Raw genomic sequence first — 21,003 nt, forward strand, 5'->3', positions numbered from 1 at the left:
TTTAGCTGCACCAGGGAATTTCAGTTGCACCAGGGAATTTTCCATTCCAGATCATGCTCTCATTTATCTTTAGTGTACACTCATACCTACCAGCATTTATTATAATACCCATACTTTCTGACCCAAAAATGCATTAATTGATGACAATTTGTGTATTTGCATAAATTTAGTCTTTGTCATTACTTCAAGATCAAAAAACATTAAATCTTCCTTACTATATTGATATTAACCTTAATATTAACCTTGCAAATACGTTACAATAACAACAGCAAACACTTTACACTGAAACTTAGCCCTCTACCATAAACCTTGAATATTTTCAGTGCCAGATACATTGTTTTAAAATAGATATTTATTGCCATCTTTCACTTTTTATCGTCCTGTATGCCTGGCCATGGCAAAGCACCAACAGACTGAGGCATGAATGGACATGCAGTAATGAAATGCCATAAGAACAGTAGTGATAACAAGATTGTCTCCATGCCATTGTTGTGGTCATGCTGGACATTAGATAAACACCATTTTCCAACTGGACCAACTAAACATCAAAATTGGCACCATTTTCATCTACAACCAACTAGACATCCTAAGATGTCTTTAAGTGAGAACCTCTTCCCTTGTTGACATGACCATCCATTCAGGATGAGGAGCAATAATATTTTCAAGATGTCCACTGTGGTGGCCATATTGGATATCAGATCAGCTCAGATCTATTTTCATTTAGTACCAACAAGCTATCATATGAAGTCTTCAAGTTATAAGTCCATGTCAACATGACTTTCTTTTCAGAAAGAGAAGGTTTTCAAGATGTCAGCCATATTGAACATCAGATCTGTCCCATTTTCATTTCAGGGCAAGGAGTCTTTTAGTGAAAACCCAATGCTGATAAGACCATCCATTCATGAGAAATAGTGATAAAAAGGTTTTAAAGATTGCCATAGTGGTGGTCATATTGGAGTTCAGATCAGCACCATTTATTGAGGACTAACTAGAAATCACAGGAGAAGTAGCAATAAGAAGATTTCCAAGATGGACACTGTAGAAGCCATATTCAATAGTGATCTTCCCCATTTTTCTTTACAACCAACTAGGCATCATAATAAGTTTTTTTAGTGAAAACCCCATTTTGATATAACCATCCACTCATGAGGATTAGTATTAACAAGATTTTCAAGATGGCCACTGTGGTGCAGAGATGCTGCCAGCATTTCATCTAAAGGGGGGGGGGGGGCTCCCCATTGCCAAAAAGATAAGGGGGGCAGTATAACAAAAATGTGAGGGAGGAAAAAACGACCAAAGTTCAATATTTACCTAACACTTCAATATCCATCACTCTTCCTGCTCCACTCTGATTGAGCCCAATTGAAAACAAAATCTATAAAAGATGTTGTCTCAAGTTGTATAAGCATTCTGTTGATTGTTTTTGAGCTTAATCTGTTCCTCACCTTATGATGAATACTGTTCTGTGCTGAGAACTCTTTTTACAGTCTAGTGTATGAAGAAGCATATAAATAGCTAGCTTAGCCAAGTAGAATGAGTCTGAAAAGTCTTCTTTATCGTTGTTATGTACAATTTTCCACATCACACAGGTACTGTCTTTGAGATAATTCTGCTCCAAAATAAGATTTTTCTAACATAAGCTCTGCCAAAGGTCAACTTTTTTGAATTAGTACTTTACTGACTCCTATGCTAGATTTACTGTTCTATAAAGCTGTATCAGGATTTTAAGTCCATTAATACCATAGTCTACTTGTTCAGACAGAGGTATTTTCATCAAATAAATATCTTTATTTCATTTTTAGATTCTCTTTTTATCAAATTTATCTTAATCTTTATTCTAGGGCTATATGATTTTTTAGCACAAGATCCCACAGGACTAAATTGTGACGAGAAAAGAAGCAAAAAATTACATTCTACTTTTAAGATGTCTGGATTTTAAATTGGCCTGTTAGTCTGCCATTTTCACATTTAATTTTCAAAATACGACTAAAATGAGTGGTCAGTTGGCATGCCATCTGTTTTTCTTTCCAACCGGCATGTACATCATACCCATATTTACACTATTTTTGAATTCAAAATCACTCAGTGGTATCTCCATTAATATTTTCCCAGCTCCAATAATCTGATCTACTTTCATAACGTTATCATCAGCCAGTATTTGTCAACTGGAACTTTTCTTGAAAGATAAACCATAGTGGTAATCAGGCATTTTGGGTTTTCTAGGTAGACTATATTATAAATGTCCATTTGTAAAACTTCACAAGATGCAAGGTTCAATCTATGAGAGAATGCTTGTTCCAGGGCCAAACATGCCAAAATCAGATTTAGTTTAACAACCAACCATTCAAGCTGAAGAACCCAGATACGTAAACAGTTACAAAAAAGACACTGTGGCAAGTTCTATGATATTTCTACTAGCGTGACTTGTGTCACAACAAGCATTTTAAGGGTGAATGGCTGTATAAAATTGTATACTGCACAGAATACATTTTCAAGTATGATTTTAAAGTAATTTGCATAAGTTCTCAAACATCACTGGTCCCAAGTGTATGAATTTGCACGATTCATGCAAATGCACACCCTGACAGGATCTTTGGTGGTAGCCATACTGGTTGTCCACTTTGAATGAGGGCCAACTATACTACACGATGAATGCGTGTAATGTTTCATCTAAGTAGTTTAGAAGCAGTACCGATAACAATCTTGTGCAGACAATCGACCATCTCATAAGCTCTATGTCCAAGACTAGTTGAGTTAATCAATAGGAAGATGCACCTTTTAAAATAAAGTAAATATTTTCTCTCACAAGATAAAAGTTCTTAACACAAATGATCAAAATTTCTTGTATAAGATTAAGATTGACAGTACCTTGAGACCAATTGTCCTGATTGATTTGGCCAAATGTAGTGGTATCTTCAGGACATGGGGTACTGAGAAGATAACTAGAGAGCCCTAGTTCATTCAGGAGATTTCTTCTCAGTGACTCTGTCAACTTGCCTCCTGCAACATGGTTTGCCAGCCACGTTGAGAGTGAGAAGTCTGAAAAATATGAAAATAACATAGATCTTCTGAAAAAATATTGTGCCTTTACTGACAGCATTTCTTTGCAATGTTGTGAGGTTGATGAAACTATCATGTGTTCCGTGGTCTCATGCAAGATCGGTGCATTTGACCCCACAAATCTACACTATACAATTAAGTTATTTACTCATATACAGCTGTAAAAAATGACTGGAATTTCATAAATAAAACAGATGTTTTCAAAAGAAACAATTACAAAGCTTGTCATATACCAACACTACTCCGCCTTGCTCCTGCCCCTGTCCCCCCCCCCAATGCCATCACCACATGGCCATTAAATAAAAAATACACACATTTCTGTACTTAAAATCCATTGGAAACTGGAATACAGGATTAATTCTGCATTATCCATGCAATAAATGCCTAGTTTTATTTGTTTAAAAAATTAAATGTTATCTTTGCCACATATTGAATTCAAATATTTTTAATTACTGACTAAAGATACGTATTGTGAATTTTGAGAAAGAGGAGAGTACAAACTATGCCTTTACATTCTTGTTCATTTTCTTACAAGGCATGTATTAAACATTCTTTATCTAAAATCTATATTTTGCATAAGTCAAAAAGTAGGAAGATTGGTGAGAAAGAAAAGTTCCTGAAACCAAAATCTATGACATGGACTCTTGGTTCATTCTTTTGATCGGAGATAAAAGCACCAAATAATAATATGGTAACTCAATGGAATCCATAGAAATGTGTTCTTCCTCCACAAGTCATTTAGTTGTTTTGGCCAATGACAGCAATGTCTGAGAAATCCTGGAAGTGGAAAGGCCACAGAGAAATCACCCACTATATTATCTATTGACACTGTGTTTGGATGAAAGCTCAGAACTTCTGCACATAAATACTAAAGTCTCAAGTGTTTTTCCTTGCCTTTCAACTGTTTTCACACAACTATCAACCAAGTCTATTCTGACCAACATAAACAACTGATGCAAACATTATATGATATATGTATATTTAGTAAACCCCAAAACACCTCTTGAGTGTTCACTGAGATCATGAACTTTGTACATATGGTGTGCATGATCTATAAGTAAATATAATTAAATAACATAATACTGACCTCTCAAGATGGAAGGTTACTATTTTCAGATAAATCCTGTGGATTCTGGGAAGTGCACCAAAACAGTGTAGCATCTTTCAATCAACAGCCTAAACTTCTTTGTCTTTTGAAGGACAACTACATTTGGAATGGAGTGGAATTCCTAATGGTATTGTTGTAACATTATGTGTTCAATGGAGACATAAAATAAATTACACAATGAATTTATTTCAGTACCATAAACATATAATATGAAAACATTTCTTTTGAAGATGAGGAAATGTGTTAAAACAAACTATTTTTTACAGCCTAAAGAAAGAGCTTTTTATAATGGATCAATTTATATTTAATTTGTTTTAACAAAGTACACTATTTTCTTTTTATTTTAAGTAATCAAAATAAATATAAATATATTTTGAAAAAATGAAATAAATTTGGATCTCTGCTAAGAACTAGTGGAATGCTAGTACAATTGGAATAAAAATATGTCCTTGACCCATACCAGATAAAGTTGATGAAGTTCTAATCTATCTCAAGTTTTAAACATTTTACTTTAATAATTACTAGTGTCAACTGCACTTTATATGTCCACTTCATGTTAATAGTCCTCTAAATAGATAAATGAAATTTTTGTACAGAAACAGTTTTCTTCTTTCTGTTACGGTGACCATGACCTTTCACCTTTAGAATCCAAAATCAATGTGGTTCTTCTCGATCCCATATTTTTAGGTTTACTTCCCATTGGATCTTCTATGGTGCATCATTGTAGTTTATTTTCCTTTGAACAATATAACCTTCATGATGTATTGCAACTCCATAAGCATCTGATTCAAAGATTGCAAATATTTGATAAAATTTTCACAACTGGTAAGAAATTACAAATACAAAACCAATTAATGTGAAATCTCTTTTAGCAGACACCTCTACATAAAGAACACCTGGTCTTGAAAGATAATAATTTTCAAGCAACTTTCTGAGCATCAACTTCATTTTCAATGTCTGTCAAAAGGATATCTGACAGACAGAGAATCTGTAATACAAGACCAAGTCTGTACTTCTCTTAATGCCAATTATAGAAATATTCCATCATACTTTTTTTGTTTTTTAAAATATATCTCCCAGCTGTACAATTTAAATTCACAGTTACCTGGTGTGATGAAATCTGTTTTCCAGTTACATGGTGTCTTTGGTAGTTTGTTGTTGTGCAACACCACTTCTTGAACTTGGCAGATGTTAGGGTCAGTGCATACACTAATGTTCAGGCTGACAATGAATACACTCTCTGCCTTCAGGTCATCAATGATGAAGCTATAAGTTAAAAAAGGATGTTTAACCTGAATACTTAGTGCAAGTGCAATTATTCAGATGTATAATTTTTACAAGTCAAAAACGTTTAGCATCCAACCAATACAAAATACACAAAATCTGTAAAGTACCTATGGTCACATTGTTAAAAGTCTCTGAAGCACCTATGGTCATATTGTTATGTGATATTAACATTTTTAGGCCAAAAATACCTACAGCCCAGTGGATGAGATGAGTGGTCCAGAAGGAAGAGCACTGAATCATAGGACCGAATGAACAAGAGGCAGAAGAAGACCTGATATCTCTCGCAGGAGAAGTAACATATGTCAACTTGTGAATGTAAATTCACACATTTAAACTAAAGAAGTTAAAGACAAGGTTGGTGTCCATGGTTGCTACATTGTTTCTTAATGCTGGTGAATTTTTTTCTTGACCACATATACAGGATCACTTTCTTCGCATAAAAAGGACAAAGTATTAATGCAACCAGCCTTCTCCAATGAAGGTTTCCATGCCCCTGGGGACCAGGTCATGATTCATAACGTAGAAACTGTTCACAGCCACACCCATAAGTATGTATGTACATACATACATTCTTACATACTCATCTGAGATCTTGATGACAGTAGCTTAGATATCAAATCTAATCAAATTCTAATCAGAAATATGGCCTCTAGAGTGTTTACACTCAGCGAATCAGAAACAAGAACAACCCATTACTATGCAAGAATATTGTTCATAACTAAACTCATCTAAGATCCAGATGATATGAGCTTACAGACCAAATAAGCAGTGAAGGGACTGTAGGTTGTCCATGATGGTTTGCGAGTCTTTGTGATTCTCCAACAACACTTAGCACCTTAATGTCTAAGTCTAGTTTGATCCAGATGAAGAAATGGTACATATGTAAATATATTTGTATTTAACTACACATTACAGAATGAATATTATCACAAAGTCAATAAATTTTCCTCTGCAGGGATGTAGAAGTGGCCATGGCCTGCATGTTGATTCCACCATCAAAATTTGACTAAAGTGGTGTTGTACATATCAAAATGTAACCACATACCAAGCATCATCACTATATTGCCTACTGTACAAAGAAATTGACAACAGAAAAATCTTCAGCAGTGAGGTTAATCGTGGGTGTGGATAACTATGTAGAGTCAGATGAATGGATGGATGGATGGACAACTACATGGACTCCCTGACAGACACCATCATGAACATATGACACCTTTTACACCAAAGGATTGCTGTGCTGAGCTTCAAACAAGGCAAACTTGACAAACGAAGACAGGCAAAACAAGGCACACTTGACAAAAAGCACATCATTATCAACAGATAGAATTTCTAGTTAGAACTTACTCAAGTCTAAAGACTCCATTCAACCATATGTTCTGCACTGTACCAAATGAGAATTCCTCAATTCCCACGCTGACTGAGTAATCATCAATCCCAAAAGAGACTGTGGCAAAACAGTAGTCAGCCTTCAGAAAAGCATGCAAAGTCCGTGCCAAAAGTGGAACTTCCAAACAAAGATCTAAGGCAGTGCATGAACTGGACAAAGCGCCAAAGATGTTACGACCACTCAATGAGGGAAGGGCAACTGAGGAACTCATTGAGCAAGCTGAAAGTCAGAAAAATTAGCAATCAGTAATCAATAAAATATAGCATAAACTGAATATGAATTAGTAAAATAGAAGAAAAAGTCCCCCACCCCAAACTATGAAATTATTTTGTGCTGACAAAGTGACTGACAAAATCTGACGTCTGTATAAATCACATATAATTTGAAAGCCAGATTAGGATGGAAAACTTTAACTGACTTATTATGAATACAGATGTAAAAATAAAATGCAGGTCAGATGTATAAAAATTAACTAAGAAAACACACCTGGAAAAGGTTTATCATAAGAAACAAGTGTGCATAGAAAATGAAATAAGAACTGTAGAATGAAAAGAAGTCTCCATTATGAGTACTTAACCCAGTCTAAAACAAAAGAGCACTTAACCCAGTCTAAATCAAAAAAGCATTTAACCCAGCCTAAATCAAAAGAAAAGAGTAAATAACCCAGTCTAAATAAAAAAAAAGCAACTAACCCTGTCTAAATCAAAACAAAATGCACACAAGATAAACTTAAACTTCTATATTTACCACATCAGTAGCATGGGATGTGAATACAGACCAATTCTAATAATGTGCTTCATATGACAGAAATACCAAATTAAAATACAGAACTTAAATTTGTTTATCAAAGACAGTATAATCAGCATATGATCAGTATTTGTTACACATACATAGTCGATTAGAACTCTGATTCTCTGAGTAGATATAATTTGTCATTCATACAAAAAAAATTATACCTCTATGATTCTGTATGTAAAACGAGATTATGTGCTGAGTAGATTATAAGCCTAGGATTGCAGAGACGAGATCAAAATAAAATTCCTACTTAAAGCTCTTGAGTATTTTGACTTTAAAAAATTCTTTTGTCCCATTAGTATTACCTTGTTTGTTCCAGCCATCTACGTTTGGTGTGTACGGGGATTTCTGAGTATTACACTGATAAGTGCTCAGATACTGAAGAACTCCTTGTTTCTCCATCAAAAGAGCTGAAAGGCCTGGAGTCAACTGAATCAAACTCTGAGATAATCCATGGCTTGTTTTAAAGTTGCTAAGTGTCAAATCTATCAGCATCAAACAATAATCATTTATTTTCAATTAGAACATTGAAAAAATATTATTTTGTTTACCACAAACCAGTCACAGAACAAAGTATAACAATTTATAGTCTTGATAAAACATTAACGATTCATACATAATTTTTTATTTTTACTTATCTGCCAACGTTACATGATTAATTTAACATCAACTTTGCTGCAGTAAAATCCATAATTAACTGTCAGAAATGCAGATTTCAGTCTAGCAGTATAGAATTTGCTGAAGCTTGGAGCTACTTAAAAAAACATTTAAAAATAATTTCTGCACAAAGTGTTTTAACAGGCATAAAAATGGTCATATAAATCTTGTATTCAAGTTTCAAAAAAAATGTTGCCATCACAAAACCCCAATATTTTCAACAATATATATATATATATATATATATATATATATATATATATATATATATATATATATATATATATATATATATATATATATATATATTCAAATACAAGACATTGCTTAATTTACCATTCTCTAGTTGGGACTTGTTGTTCTTAGTTGCAGTTTTAACACATTATTTTAAAACTATCATATAAATGAAAAGGGAGATAACTGTCTTTCCCATGGACAAGGCCAGACTTACTAGAATCCAAGTAACCCAGTTTCCAGCCACATCCAGGTTTTGGCAGGATGACATTGGAAAAAGGAATCTCAATGTTACATCTACCCTCAGGTGACAGACAGAAACTGATCACAGCATCCAAAACAACATTCTTTTTTGCAGAATCTTCCTTCAGACTAAACCTAAATACATTAATTTTTAAGTTAAATAATTTTTTTTTCATCAAATTTTATAAACTAACAAAATGAATGGTGAGCAATTTCCTCAAGTAGATATATCCCCATCTCTACCACATCCCACTCCTAACCTATGATGGAGGATGGAGCTGAATCAACAGTAAAATAAATTGCATATATAATGTGAACATAATGTAAGAATTTTGTTATATCAGCAAACATTTTTTTAAAATTATTAAATATGTACAAAAGTTTCACAGCAATCCACTGCAAATTGCAAGAGTTGTAGCATTCATAAAATTCTGTTATACAATGCATTCAGCTGTTGGACAAGAAGAATAATAACTCCTATGAAAATCAAAGGAGCACAAACATCTCTCTCTCTCTCTCTCTGTCTCTCTCTCTCTATATATATACATACATATATACACACACAGAGATATACTCAAAATTTATGTAGAGACCATCAAAACTGCAAGTTTAATTGAGTTCACACAAGTGACCTTTACTGCTAAAGTGTCTATCAATTTAGTCATGTAGGTGATCTTTAAAAAAAAAAAAATAATTGTTCTAAAATTGGGAAACAATGTAGTTTTCAGTATGCTGCACAACAGCTGGCATTACAACACTTTCAGTCAAAAAGTATCCATTGCTATGAACTTTATAATAACAGCTAGACAGTGAACTGGGTAACAAATTGGTTAGCAATAGTAAGTGCAGGAAGTAGTAAACATTTTGTTCTAATGAGGAACTCTTTCACTTGGAGATCAAAGTGAACAACATTCAATCCAGTTTACAGTAGAGTAGCTGGTCTCTACTAAAAATGTCTTTAAACAGTTACTTTCTTGCAGGTATTTCATAGGGTGGTTATGTAATGAACATAAAATACAAAATGTCAAGCAGCAAAATAAACTGAATTGATGGTTAAAGGTATATGTAATCAAACTATAATAAATTATACCTGTAGCTGAAATGATACCCTGCATTTACAATACCAACTTGACATGTACTTTTATTACAAGAGATGGGGTTATAAAAAAAATTACAAGATAATTCAGACTTCAGCATTTACAGAGTGAAATGACACTATTACTACAGGAATAATGGTATGTTTTGATCACATTTTTAAAAACTGTATAGAACAAGCAATTACCTATCTTTCTGAAAATAATTTTTATAAATAAGGTCTAAATTGTACTCAATAATATCAACAGTCACCACCAAACAAAGCGAATTTGAGACCGATTTTATAAATTTCATATGAAGTCAGCACAGATGTATAAGGTTCTATTTATAACATGATGGAATATGCTGATAATCTGTATAAAGAAAGTATGAAAAACATGCTTGATTTTATGACTTAAAATATAAACATTTGAATGTTAAGCTGGTAACTTAAGAGATTTATAATGCTGTGCTAGTCTACTGCAGGGCCTAAGTGGTTAGAGTGTCCACCTTGGATGCAGGAGGTCACATGTTCGAACCCTGGCCAAGTCATACCAAAGACTTAAAAAAATGGTACTAGCAAGTACCTCACTTGGCACTCAGAATTAAGAGGTTAGTGCTAGGATTGGTCAACCTGGTGTCAGGATAATGTGACTGGGTGGGACATCATGCTACATGTCTGGTACATGATGCTCCAGTGCCAGACATCACTATAAACTGCCATACTGCAGACATTGTAGCGATATGACTGAATTTTTTTAAAGCTACGTTCATAATCCAAATCAGACACATACACACACATTGTGTTAAACATACTAAGAATGTATGAAAAACAACATAATGCGATAAATCTGAGTACTGCGTGCACTACAGATAATTTACCTGAATTGAAATAACATAAGAAACTTACTTCAAGGATGCAAGTCCATGGAGTGAAATAGTTTCCTTTGTTCCCCACACAAAGTTCAGAAGACTCCATTTTACCTTCAGACCCTCAATGCTAGCAATAAGGGTATTTTTGCACAAGTCAATATCCAAGGTAAAATGGAATGTCTGGCCTATATCCACAAAATTGATGCAGCAGTCAATAGCTGTGCAGCTTCTTAGAATTCTACAGGAGGCAAACGATGGGAGCTGTGGTAGACTGGTCAACTTTGTGGAGCAATCTGTAAATATTAGTGAAAACCTTATTGGAAACATATCCAACAGTGAAAGAGATGCAAGTGTGGTAATTTCATTCAGATGTAATAATGAATGACAACTACTAGAAAAAATATGCATATATAATATCCAAAAACATTGAGTCCATTCCATTAATTGCAAGCATATTCAATGTATTAAAAACATATTTAATATTCCAAGTTTAAGCAGTAAATAAAGAACTCCATTTACAAAATAAAAATATTTTAAAACTATCTTATTATTTTTCTCAATAGTATGTTAAATACCAGTTTTTAAGTGATGTTTTGAAACATCAAACATCAGTATATTTTTTCAGGGGGGAATGATGATTTATCTCATAGTGCATTTATCCAAATTCTGGGTCCATAAAAAAACACCATTGTATCATAATGAAAAAGTGATATTTGGAATAAAACTATGTTGTTCTGGCATTATAGCACAAATAATATCCCAGTAATTAATGAATTATTAAATGCAATACCTGCAGATGCCTTAATAGGCTTATATACCTCTTTTCAGTTAAACATGGACAAATGTCCTTAATAATGTATTGTAATAAATTTGGAGTATGCGCATTTAGTTATAGCACCCCGTTTTAAGGAATTCTTAGATTTGTGTGATTACTTGTGTGATTATTGGAATTCGGTGCAATGGAAATATCCTTAACCCAAAATAATTAGCCAATTACTAGGAGCAAACGTCATGGAGTGAAGTGTTAGTGAGTTTCCATGATGCCATGGTTCACTAGTAGTGAATTCAGGCCAAAACCGAATGAATGTCCCTGGAGTAAGATAGTCCATATTTAAATCTAGTGGTGTACATTGGTGGTGTGACTGCACTGGCAGTATTTACAGTAGGAAACCAGTAAATTACATAGAGGAATAAATAAGAAGGGACTCTGCAGATACCGTTTATGTCGCCATGGTGGCAAATGTGGTGCAGTTATGTTGGCGAAATGTGCCTGGAAAGCATACACTGACTGGCCTAAGATGGCGGAGTTAAAATAGTTCCCAGTGTTAGGGGATACTCGTATAGTTTCTATGGCGTGAACGGCTGGTGGTACAGAAACCTGATGAAGAGAAACCATGCAGATGTGCGGTTGATAGATATTTGGCAGGTTGTTTTATCGGTGGTCTTGCATTAATTAGAGTAAAATTTATGTATAAAACGGACATGTTGGGCTTTCTAAATTACAACTGAAGTTGTATGGAAGTCTTTGGAATGTTGGGGTAAACTTATGACTTCTAGCAGGAATCGAGCCAGGGTCTGACAACCGCTTGGTCAAGTAAAGACCCCTGGCTTGTAATTTGTATTAAAGAATGCAATCAAAAGTTCAACATGAAAACAGTACTCATCATTCATGCTTAGCTAATTTAGAGATGACAAAGTGCATTTAAAGCAAAACAAACAGTATTCTACTAAAGAGTAAGAAAACTATAGTTTTCTTCTCAAAGGGCTTGCACACAAAAAACTGGACAATAGTAATTACCATCTCTCCCTAATGGGTAATTGTATTTTAGCTTTACCACCTTCGTACAATAATAGCCAAATGGCACTAATTTAAATATAAAATTGAAAGCCTGCACAAAAAAACTTCTTGACCATAAACCTTTTTAAATCAATGTTTACAAGGTGAAAGTCAATGCACCCTATATGAATGTGTTTCACTTTCTGTGGACACTGACAGGGGAATCAAATTCTGCTTGAGGTTCACCATTCAGGAGTGCATATCCCATATGTCATCAGAACAATACCACATCATCTCTGCAATTTGAAATATACGAGTGATACCATATTCCATTCAAAAACAGGGGAACGTAGGGCAACTTTGCTTGATCTCCCTAATATCAAGGTCACTAAGCTGTCAACAGGATAGAATACTTTTTCTAGATTGTATGAACACATCCTGTTCAGTGTGGAAAAGTAATCCAAAAAGATGATGAAATTTGCTGTTTCGATGTAGTTCACAAATCCGATCATGACTAATTTTTGTGGTAATTTTGGTAATTTTGGAGGCTTTATCATGCGACTGACTCAAGATGGTACTGTGAGGTGTCGCAATGAACACTCAGCCACTCAGGGCCCCAGGTATATTGGAAAGTGATCACTACCAATGAGGTCATCACCAGCTTCCCACAAGAAGTAAAGGAATAAAAATGGATTCTGATAGTCAATATAAGGAGGACTAGGATTCTGTGGCTGGAAGTAGGTTGGTATAGGACTTGTCATGAAAAAGGCAAATATTGTTTTCTGAAAGAAAGTTTTCTATTTTCTTCCCTCTCCCTGCAGCAATAAAGTGTATGGTGGTTGTTGAAGTAGCCAAGTAAAACAAAAAGTGCTGGTCAAGATCAGATTGATTGATTGAAGAGATATACTGTGCAAAGTTGTAAGAATTCTGTGTATGTTTTGACAATGCATATTATCAACAACTATAGCATTAAATGTAGTACTGACATTAATCTGGCTGTGAGTTTATTATTCAAGATGATGACCACTCGTCTACCATCTTAATCCTTTCAACACTACTGACCAGTAAAGCGGTCCAGGAACAATAACTCTCACTCAACACTGTAGACAGGTATTCCAGTCTCACATATCTGTCTCGTTTTGGCTATAAATTCTCTGATTGGTCAATGTCTGGGATTCCCCTAGAGTAAATATTTATATTATACATTGATTGATTTGCATACTATTTGGATACATTCGGACTTTAAGTAGGTTCTTAACAAGAAAGAACAAGAAAGGGGGGTTTTCCATTCTATAAATGGAAATCTTCAAAGTCGCCTAAATACATCCAAAATGGCAGACTTGTCTGATGATGAATCGGAATTATCTGGGGGATAAATAATTGAAAATATCAACAATTTTGATCTTTTAAAGATAAATCAAGAGAGGGAACATATACAAGAATGGTGTGATATTGTTGGCAATAATGATAACGATGAAAATTTGAAGGTTTTGAACACGCCAATGTGTACGAAACACCTGAATTTTGTCAGTGGACAAAATCTCCATCAGAATGTAATATTCATGCATTTTTCGAACATGTAGATCCAACACGAGTATTTAATGGATCAGGAACACTTCTTAAATATTTTCAGCTATTTTATAGCAACTATGTGTTTTCAGAAATGGCAAGATTTATAAATACCAGCGCACACCTGAAGCAAGAGACTGACCCAAATCAACACAAAGGTGTTTGGACATATGTCACATTATCAGAAATAAAGACATTTTATGGCTTATTCATTTTGACGGAAGTTATGAAATTCAACAGAGGTGAACTATATTGGTACGAAAGTGAGAAATTCTGGCTTCCTGGATAAAATTAATCGGTTCACAGTCAAAACATGTGTTTCATTTAATATTTATTTCACATAAATGAACATAAAACCTTGTATACTTCAGCTTTTAAATACCTGTAGACATATCATTAACTCACCTTTGGATTAACTTGAATTCTGAGACAACATTGCATTTATTCAAGCCATGATTTGTAAGAACACCACAGTGGATCAAAAACAGACCACACATATTACTCTTTAAACACTTTATTCAACATTTTATAGAGAATACAGTGAAACTTACCTTTAACTTACCTTTTGAAATACCTGTATAACATCTGTGTGAGACTAAACTTGCTTATGAGAATATTTTTAGAAACCTGAATTTATCTTCTTTATAATGGTACCAAATATGTATTCCTATCACAAGAAATGAAATTTATACAAGTCATTGAAAATATGTTGCCTACATTTATTAAGATCTTGAAAGTTACTTAGTGTTGAATGGTAGTCTTTCCCTTGTAGTTACTTAGTTTTGAAAGGGGTAATCAGTATTTCCTGAATAAAAGTTCCAGGTTAATACATTTTCAAGATTAACTCTGTCGCTTGTTTTGAAAAGTGTCTTCTGAATATAGGCATTTGTTGGGTATGTTCTTTAAGTAGAAGACTTATTTCATAAATACAGATACCTTGGCAATTCCACTGTTTTATATTTTGTTACATTTTCTTTATATATAAAAATTCTCAGTACACTGAAAATAACAATATTTGATAAAATTCTGATCAGTGAAAATGTCACTAATGCCTACTGGTGGCAAGACTTTAAGAAATAAATAGCAATCAAATAAGCTTTGTCAATTGCAATTTGTGTTTTTGTTCTATACTTTAATTTATTTTCAGTGTAATCATCATAAGTGCAATATGCCTTCTTGTATTTAAAAAAGAAAAATGCACATGTATTTGTTGTATCCTTACATTCAATTAAAAGCAAACCTGCTTTGTATTATCAAGTTAATTATGTCTTTGATATCAACTCATTTCAATGTTCTACTCACTTTTTAAATATTACTGTGTAAGTAACAATTAAACAACCATTAATTATCTTTGTCATTCACAAATGTGATCAAAGATACTAAAGGCAACCAAGTGAAAGGAGTAATAGCCAGTGAATGCAAAGCTTTTGTTTGAGAGATACAGTTCATTATGGAGTTAAAGCAAGTTCCAAAGTTTGTACTGAACTTAAAATTCCTGAATTGGCACTCAGAGATTCCAGACTTGCATACTAAATATATAATATTTCAACTCTACCTTGAGTCTTCCAGCCATATTGCTGTGGAAAATACTGCAAGTCGAGGTTATCACATGCTGGTTTATGAAGGAAGTCAGACACACCCAGAGTGTTCAGAAGCTGTAGTCGAGCATATTCCTTCAGTTCAGAGCCCACAGATAAACTGTGCTCAGTTAGCCAATTATTAAAGTTGAACCCTGTAAATAAAAACATAGCTCTTTTTTAGCAAGTTTCTTCCATCCAGTTATTCTTTGCAGCTATAAAGTATACAAACCATTTCTAATATAAAGAGTAACTCCAACATGTCAAATTGTTTGACAAAACTTTTTCTTAAATGTTCGAGTAAACACAATCAAAACCAACTTAAGTCATACATGCGATTGCAGTGGTGGTTGAAAAAAAATGCTGTTTTAAAAGCCATCTACCACTTTTGAAAATTTAAAAGATTTAAAAAATTTGGACCACTCACCCCACCCAAATTTTTACATGTACTATCCACACATTACAGAAATCAGACATAATCTGTGTACTATGGACCAGTTCCGCCAGTGCCATGACCTACGCAATGGTTTGTGCCGAGTAATTTGATTAAGAATTACATGTGTAAAAAACTGTCAATTTGAGCTTACAGCCAAATATGGAATTTTTATTAAGATGTTATAAGTAATTATGTGATCAAATGTAGTCCATGATGGTTTGTGAGTCTATGATCAAAACTTGACATCTGGCAGAGATGGAATAAAAAAAAGCCATCAAAAAAAATATCTATGGCAGCAAAACTTGCCTAAGTATTTTGATTTTTCATCTTAAATTATTGTGTTTCAAAATGTTTTACAAGGAATATGTATGGGCAGCTCTTATCTTTCTTTAGTCAACGCGTGTCAAACTGCATGTTTTCCATTGTTAATACAAAATAAACAAATAAGAAATGTTATATGTTCAACAAAGCTCTGCATAGGTAGAATCAAAGTTTTCATTATGTTTGATGCAACGTGGATTTTAAGGTACTGTATGGGGATGAATGCTATTACCAGGCAAACACCACTGCATAGAGGCAATGATTCTTCTGTAACAAACACACCCACTTTTTTAACTATTTAATTTTAAAAATCTTCACATATAGCTTAAACATGTCAGAACAGTGACCATTATCTAGCAGTCACCTGTTCTCAGTGACCATTCTAAAGTCTTGTATATAATGTCCACATGTTTTCTGCAGTCATCAGTAAGAGGTTTGATTACCAAGTAATGGTTGTTACTGCTCTAAGTGGTTATTGGAGCATAACAACACTGACTGCTCAGTGTATGTAAATTAAAATTTTGCTTCATGAGGTTGGCATTGTTTAGATCATTGGTTCCCAAACTTTTTTGGGCCACCCCCCATGGTTTTCCTCAGCGCCCCCTACCTTACCTGTCAAAAGCATTATTCAGCATTAGCACCCCTCTCTGTAATCCCACTGTGCAACCGCCTACTTTGGGAACCACTGGTTTAGATAATGGCATATCATGTGAACCAATGTGTATGCATTTATTATCTTGCTTGTACTCACTCTATTCCAGTCACATTGTCAGTATAACTCAAAGGTGTCAATATGCATTAATGAAAACGGTCAGATTAATTTATTTGCTGGGTTGTGGGCAAAGCAGTAATGTTGTTGCAGCAAACATGTGAGTTGCCTTTTCTGCAAGTGTGACATTAATAGTTTGATATCTTCATTTATTCACCTGTGAATTAAAGCCATCTCTAATGATAAAAGTTAATCTTTGATGAGAAATACAATTTACCTCCCTTTTCATTAGGGTCAGGAGACATTAAATATTTTAAAAACTTGTCTGTATATCAAAAGCAGTCCGAGGTTCTATTCATGTCTTACTAATAATAGCCACATAAGGCTTCTTTTCATTCTGAAATTCATCATAGGCTCTTCACATAAATTCAACTGTCATTTGACGGTGAGCTGCTCAAATGGTTCATCCATATGTAAGCTGTTAACTAATACTGACATTAGTGTTTTGTCAATGTGCAAAAAACAAACTCAGATCAGTGATTTTTTTAAGAGTGCCATGCTAGAGATCAGATAAACACCATTTTATTGGATTATAAGTATAAAGGAGAAAGAAAGTGTCAATGGGCAGACAGACAAATGGACAGACATGGATTCCAAAGTGATTTCTATTTCAAGCTCCCACCATGGTGGGTTCAACTAAATATGTGGCAGCAAAGTGATTTGTCAATATGCACATTATTAACTGATGATTATGATACGTTTGTTTCTTGTCAATTCGTTGAAAATCTTTAAGTTATTACCTTCACAAGATTTTGTCTTTACACTACACTCAGCTGCAAGTGCAAATAGGCAATAAAGTTTATGAAGTTTCGTGGCATTCCATCAAAAACTGCAGGACTAGTTATAGTCAAAAGACTGATGGATGGGGGGGACTGATGGTCTTTTGGACTGTCATATATCCCAGCTATACTGACAGTGGAATGAAAAAAAAACAACTCTTAGTGCAAAAGAGCATTTTAAACCACAGCTGAAAGTGTTCTTTCCACATTGGTCATTATTTCAAAACTTCAGTGAATGAAAAACGCCATCATTTACATATTTTGAAATTGAGTTCACATGAAATCAATAAAGCTGCACAGGTCAGTCATTCTACATGTATTCTAAGAAAAATTGACAGGTGCAGACCTGCCAACCCTGACGAATCCATCTCAGTAAGGCAGTTGATTTTCTTCTGTAAGTTTAACCAGTTTTCAGTAAGGTGTAAAAAAATATCACAAACTGCTATTGTAAATCTGGAAAACATAATTAAAAGATTGGCATTAAAAACATGCAACAAAGATAAACATTACATTAAACTGAAAAGTTTGTAAAGTATGTGTAGACTGTATTTACCACTAGTACAGTTGCCTAAACTCATGTTCCAAACCCTATGCAGCTAAATGGCTTGTTGCTGTTTCTCAACTTGACATCAATCAATCAATCAATCCTCTCTGTGCCGTCTGGTGCTTGAGGAGACAGCAAGGAAGCACCATTTTGGTCTGTCGGCTGCTGTAATGGGGGCGGTCTGCAGGGTGAGGCCTCTGGTCTTGAGTTCTCGTTCCATGGTTTGGTGCCAGGTCTCTTTGGGTCTGCCACAGTTCCTTTTCCCCCTGTGGAGTCCATCTCAGTGCCACCCTCGGTAGTGAGTCGGGGGTATTCTGCAGACTTGGCCAAGCCATCTCCATCGACGAGTTGCAATGGTCTCAGCGATGGTGCCTGCGCTCGCTCTGTGCCGGAGTTCCTCGTTTGAAATCATGTTTGGCCAGAAGATCCTCATGATCCGTCGCAGGCACTTGCTCTGGAAGAATTTGAGCTTGCGTTCTATGCTAGCAGTGGTCTTCCAACACTCTGACCCATACAAAAGGAAGCTCAGCACGTTGCTCTTGAAGATACAGATCTTTGTGTGGGCGCTGAGGTTTGTTGTCCTCCAGATGGGCTTCAGCAGTGCGAAGGCCTGGTTGGCCTTGCTGATTCTTGTGGTGACTTCCCTTGTGCAATCTCCATCCGTGGCGACCTTGCTGCCCAGGTATGTGAAATCGTCTACTTCTTGCAGAGGCTGGTCATTGATGGTGATTGGTTCGCCCACTCTAGTGTTCTTCCTCAAGACTTGTGTCTTCCCTATGTTGACTCGACGACTTATGGTGCTTGCTGTCTGTGCCAACTGTTGTGTCTTCTGTTGGATATCCTGGTGTCTGCTTGCCAGCAACCCGATGTCGGCATAATCCAGGTCATCCAGTATTGAGGTCAGCGTCCACTGTATTCCTTGCCTCCTGTCCTCTGTGGTGCGGCGCATGATCCAGTCAATGGCCAGTGAGAAGAGGATCGGCGAGAGAATGCATCCTTGCTTCACTCCGGTTTCCACCTTGAATGGTTCAGTGAGTAGGTTGTTGTGGATGACTCTGCACTCAAAGTTCTCGTACAGGGACCTGATGACATTGACAAGTTTCTGGGGGATGCCGTAGTGTCGTAGGATCTTCCACAGAGAGGCTCGGTGCAGGCTGTCGAAGGCCTTCTCAAAGCCCACAAAGACCACATAAAGGGATCCATTCCACTCATGGGACTGCTCAAGGATCTGTCTCAAAACAAAGATGTGGTCGATGCAGGATTTGCCCTTCCTAAAGCCTGCCTGTTCCTGGCTTAGGATTCCGTCCACAGCTGTTGTGATGCATTGGAGAATGATGCGACTGAAAATCTTACTGGAGATGGATAGTAAGGTGATTCCTCGCCAGTTGTTGCAGTTCCCCAGATCTCCTTTTCTTGGGAAGTTTGACGACGATTCCTGTTTTCCAGTCATTCGGTGCTTCTTCACTAACCCAGATCTTTTGGAGACTTTGTCTTCTGCCTTCAGCATCTCGGGACATACTCCATCATCGCCAGGTGCCTTCCCATTCTTCAGCTTGTGGATGGCCTGCTTGACCTACTCAACAGTGATGTCGTCGCAGTTGATGTCAAGGTCCTCCTCTGCTTCAGCGAGTACTGGTGGGTCTGGGCGATTCAGTATGGACTCAAAGTGTTGCTTCCATCTCTTCAGTTTCTCCTCCTCCACTGTGACACGAGTCCCATCTTCATCTCTCACTGGAAGGTCGTGGTGCTGGCCGTAGTCACCCTTCAGCTTCTTGGTGTTCTGGTACACTGTCTTCATGTCTTTCTGCTCTGCTGCTGCCTCCACCTCCTTTGCCAATCTCTCTGTGTATTCTCTCCTGTCTCTCCTTGCTGATTTCTTCACCTCCTTGTCTTTTCCTCTATACTCCTTCGAAATTCTCTCTTTCAGTCTTGGTGACTTGGAGTCCAAAAGTCTCTTCTTAATCTGTCTTCTCTCGTCTATGCGAGTCCACGTCTCTCCTGATATCCACTCTGTCTTCTTACTCTTCCTATAACCTGAAACTACTTTTCCTGCTTCCATCATTATTCTGTTGAAATTGTCGATGGTTAGCGCCATCTCATCTTCTAGAACACTAAACCTATTCCTTAGGGCCAGCCTAAACTCTTCCTTCACTTTCGGATCTTTCAGCTTGGCCACATCAAAGCGCTAATTCCTGGAGACCCCTATCCTAACTTTCCTAAAATTCAAAGTCACCTTGGCCACCAGAAGACTATGGTAGCTGCCGATGTCAGCGTGCCGCATCACGTGCACGTCCTGCATGGAGTGTTTCCATCAGCCGTTGATGATGTGGTCGACATAATTCTTGGAAATTCTTTTTCCATTTCACATGACAATGGCAATCAGATCTCCTGCCACGAGTCATACTCAAACTGGCATATGATGTCCAATAAACATAATTGTGTCTCTTCCAGCTATTATTAATAAGAATCTGAATATTCCTTTATATTCTTCTGTGTTGATTGTTAATATTTTT

At 35.7% G+C, this 21,003-nt stretch overlaps 1 protein-coding gene across 1 annotated transcript in view; it reads right to left on the bottom strand.

Annotated features, from left to right (window-relative positions):
* The window catches only part of LOC149782249 (uncharacterized), a 665,894-nt gene that overhangs the window by 412,867 nt on the left and 232,024 nt on the right, over positions 1 to 21,003 (bottom strand). Inside the window, exons 80-87 of the mRNA XM_089935099.1 lie at positions 20,087 to 20,590; positions 15,620 to 15,796; positions 10,756 to 11,011; positions 8,746 to 8,906; positions 7,943 to 8,122; positions 6,800 to 7,061; positions 5,274 to 5,434; positions 2,869 to 3,039 (exon numbers count right to left, since the gene is read on the bottom strand). Coding sequence (XP_089791225.1) covers positions 2,869 to 3,039; positions 5,274 to 5,434; positions 6,800 to 7,061; positions 7,943 to 8,122; positions 8,746 to 8,906; positions 10,756 to 11,011; positions 15,620 to 15,796; positions 20,087 to 20,590 — 1,872 coding nt within the window. The remainder of the gene's footprint in view (positions 1 to 2,868; positions 3,040 to 5,273; positions 5,435 to 6,799; positions 7,062 to 7,942; positions 8,123 to 8,745; positions 8,907 to 10,755; positions 11,012 to 15,619; positions 15,797 to 20,086; positions 20,591 to 21,003) is intronic.

Source organism: Sinohyriopsis cumingii, chromosome 15 (genome assembly GCF_028554795.1).
Source record: "Sinohyriopsis cumingii isolate HCF-2022 chromosome 15, ASM2855479v2, whole genome shotgun sequence".
In the NCBI taxonomy this organism is placed as follows: Eukaryota; Metazoa; Mollusca; class Bivalvia; order Unionida; family Unionidae; genus Sinohyriopsis; species Sinohyriopsis cumingii.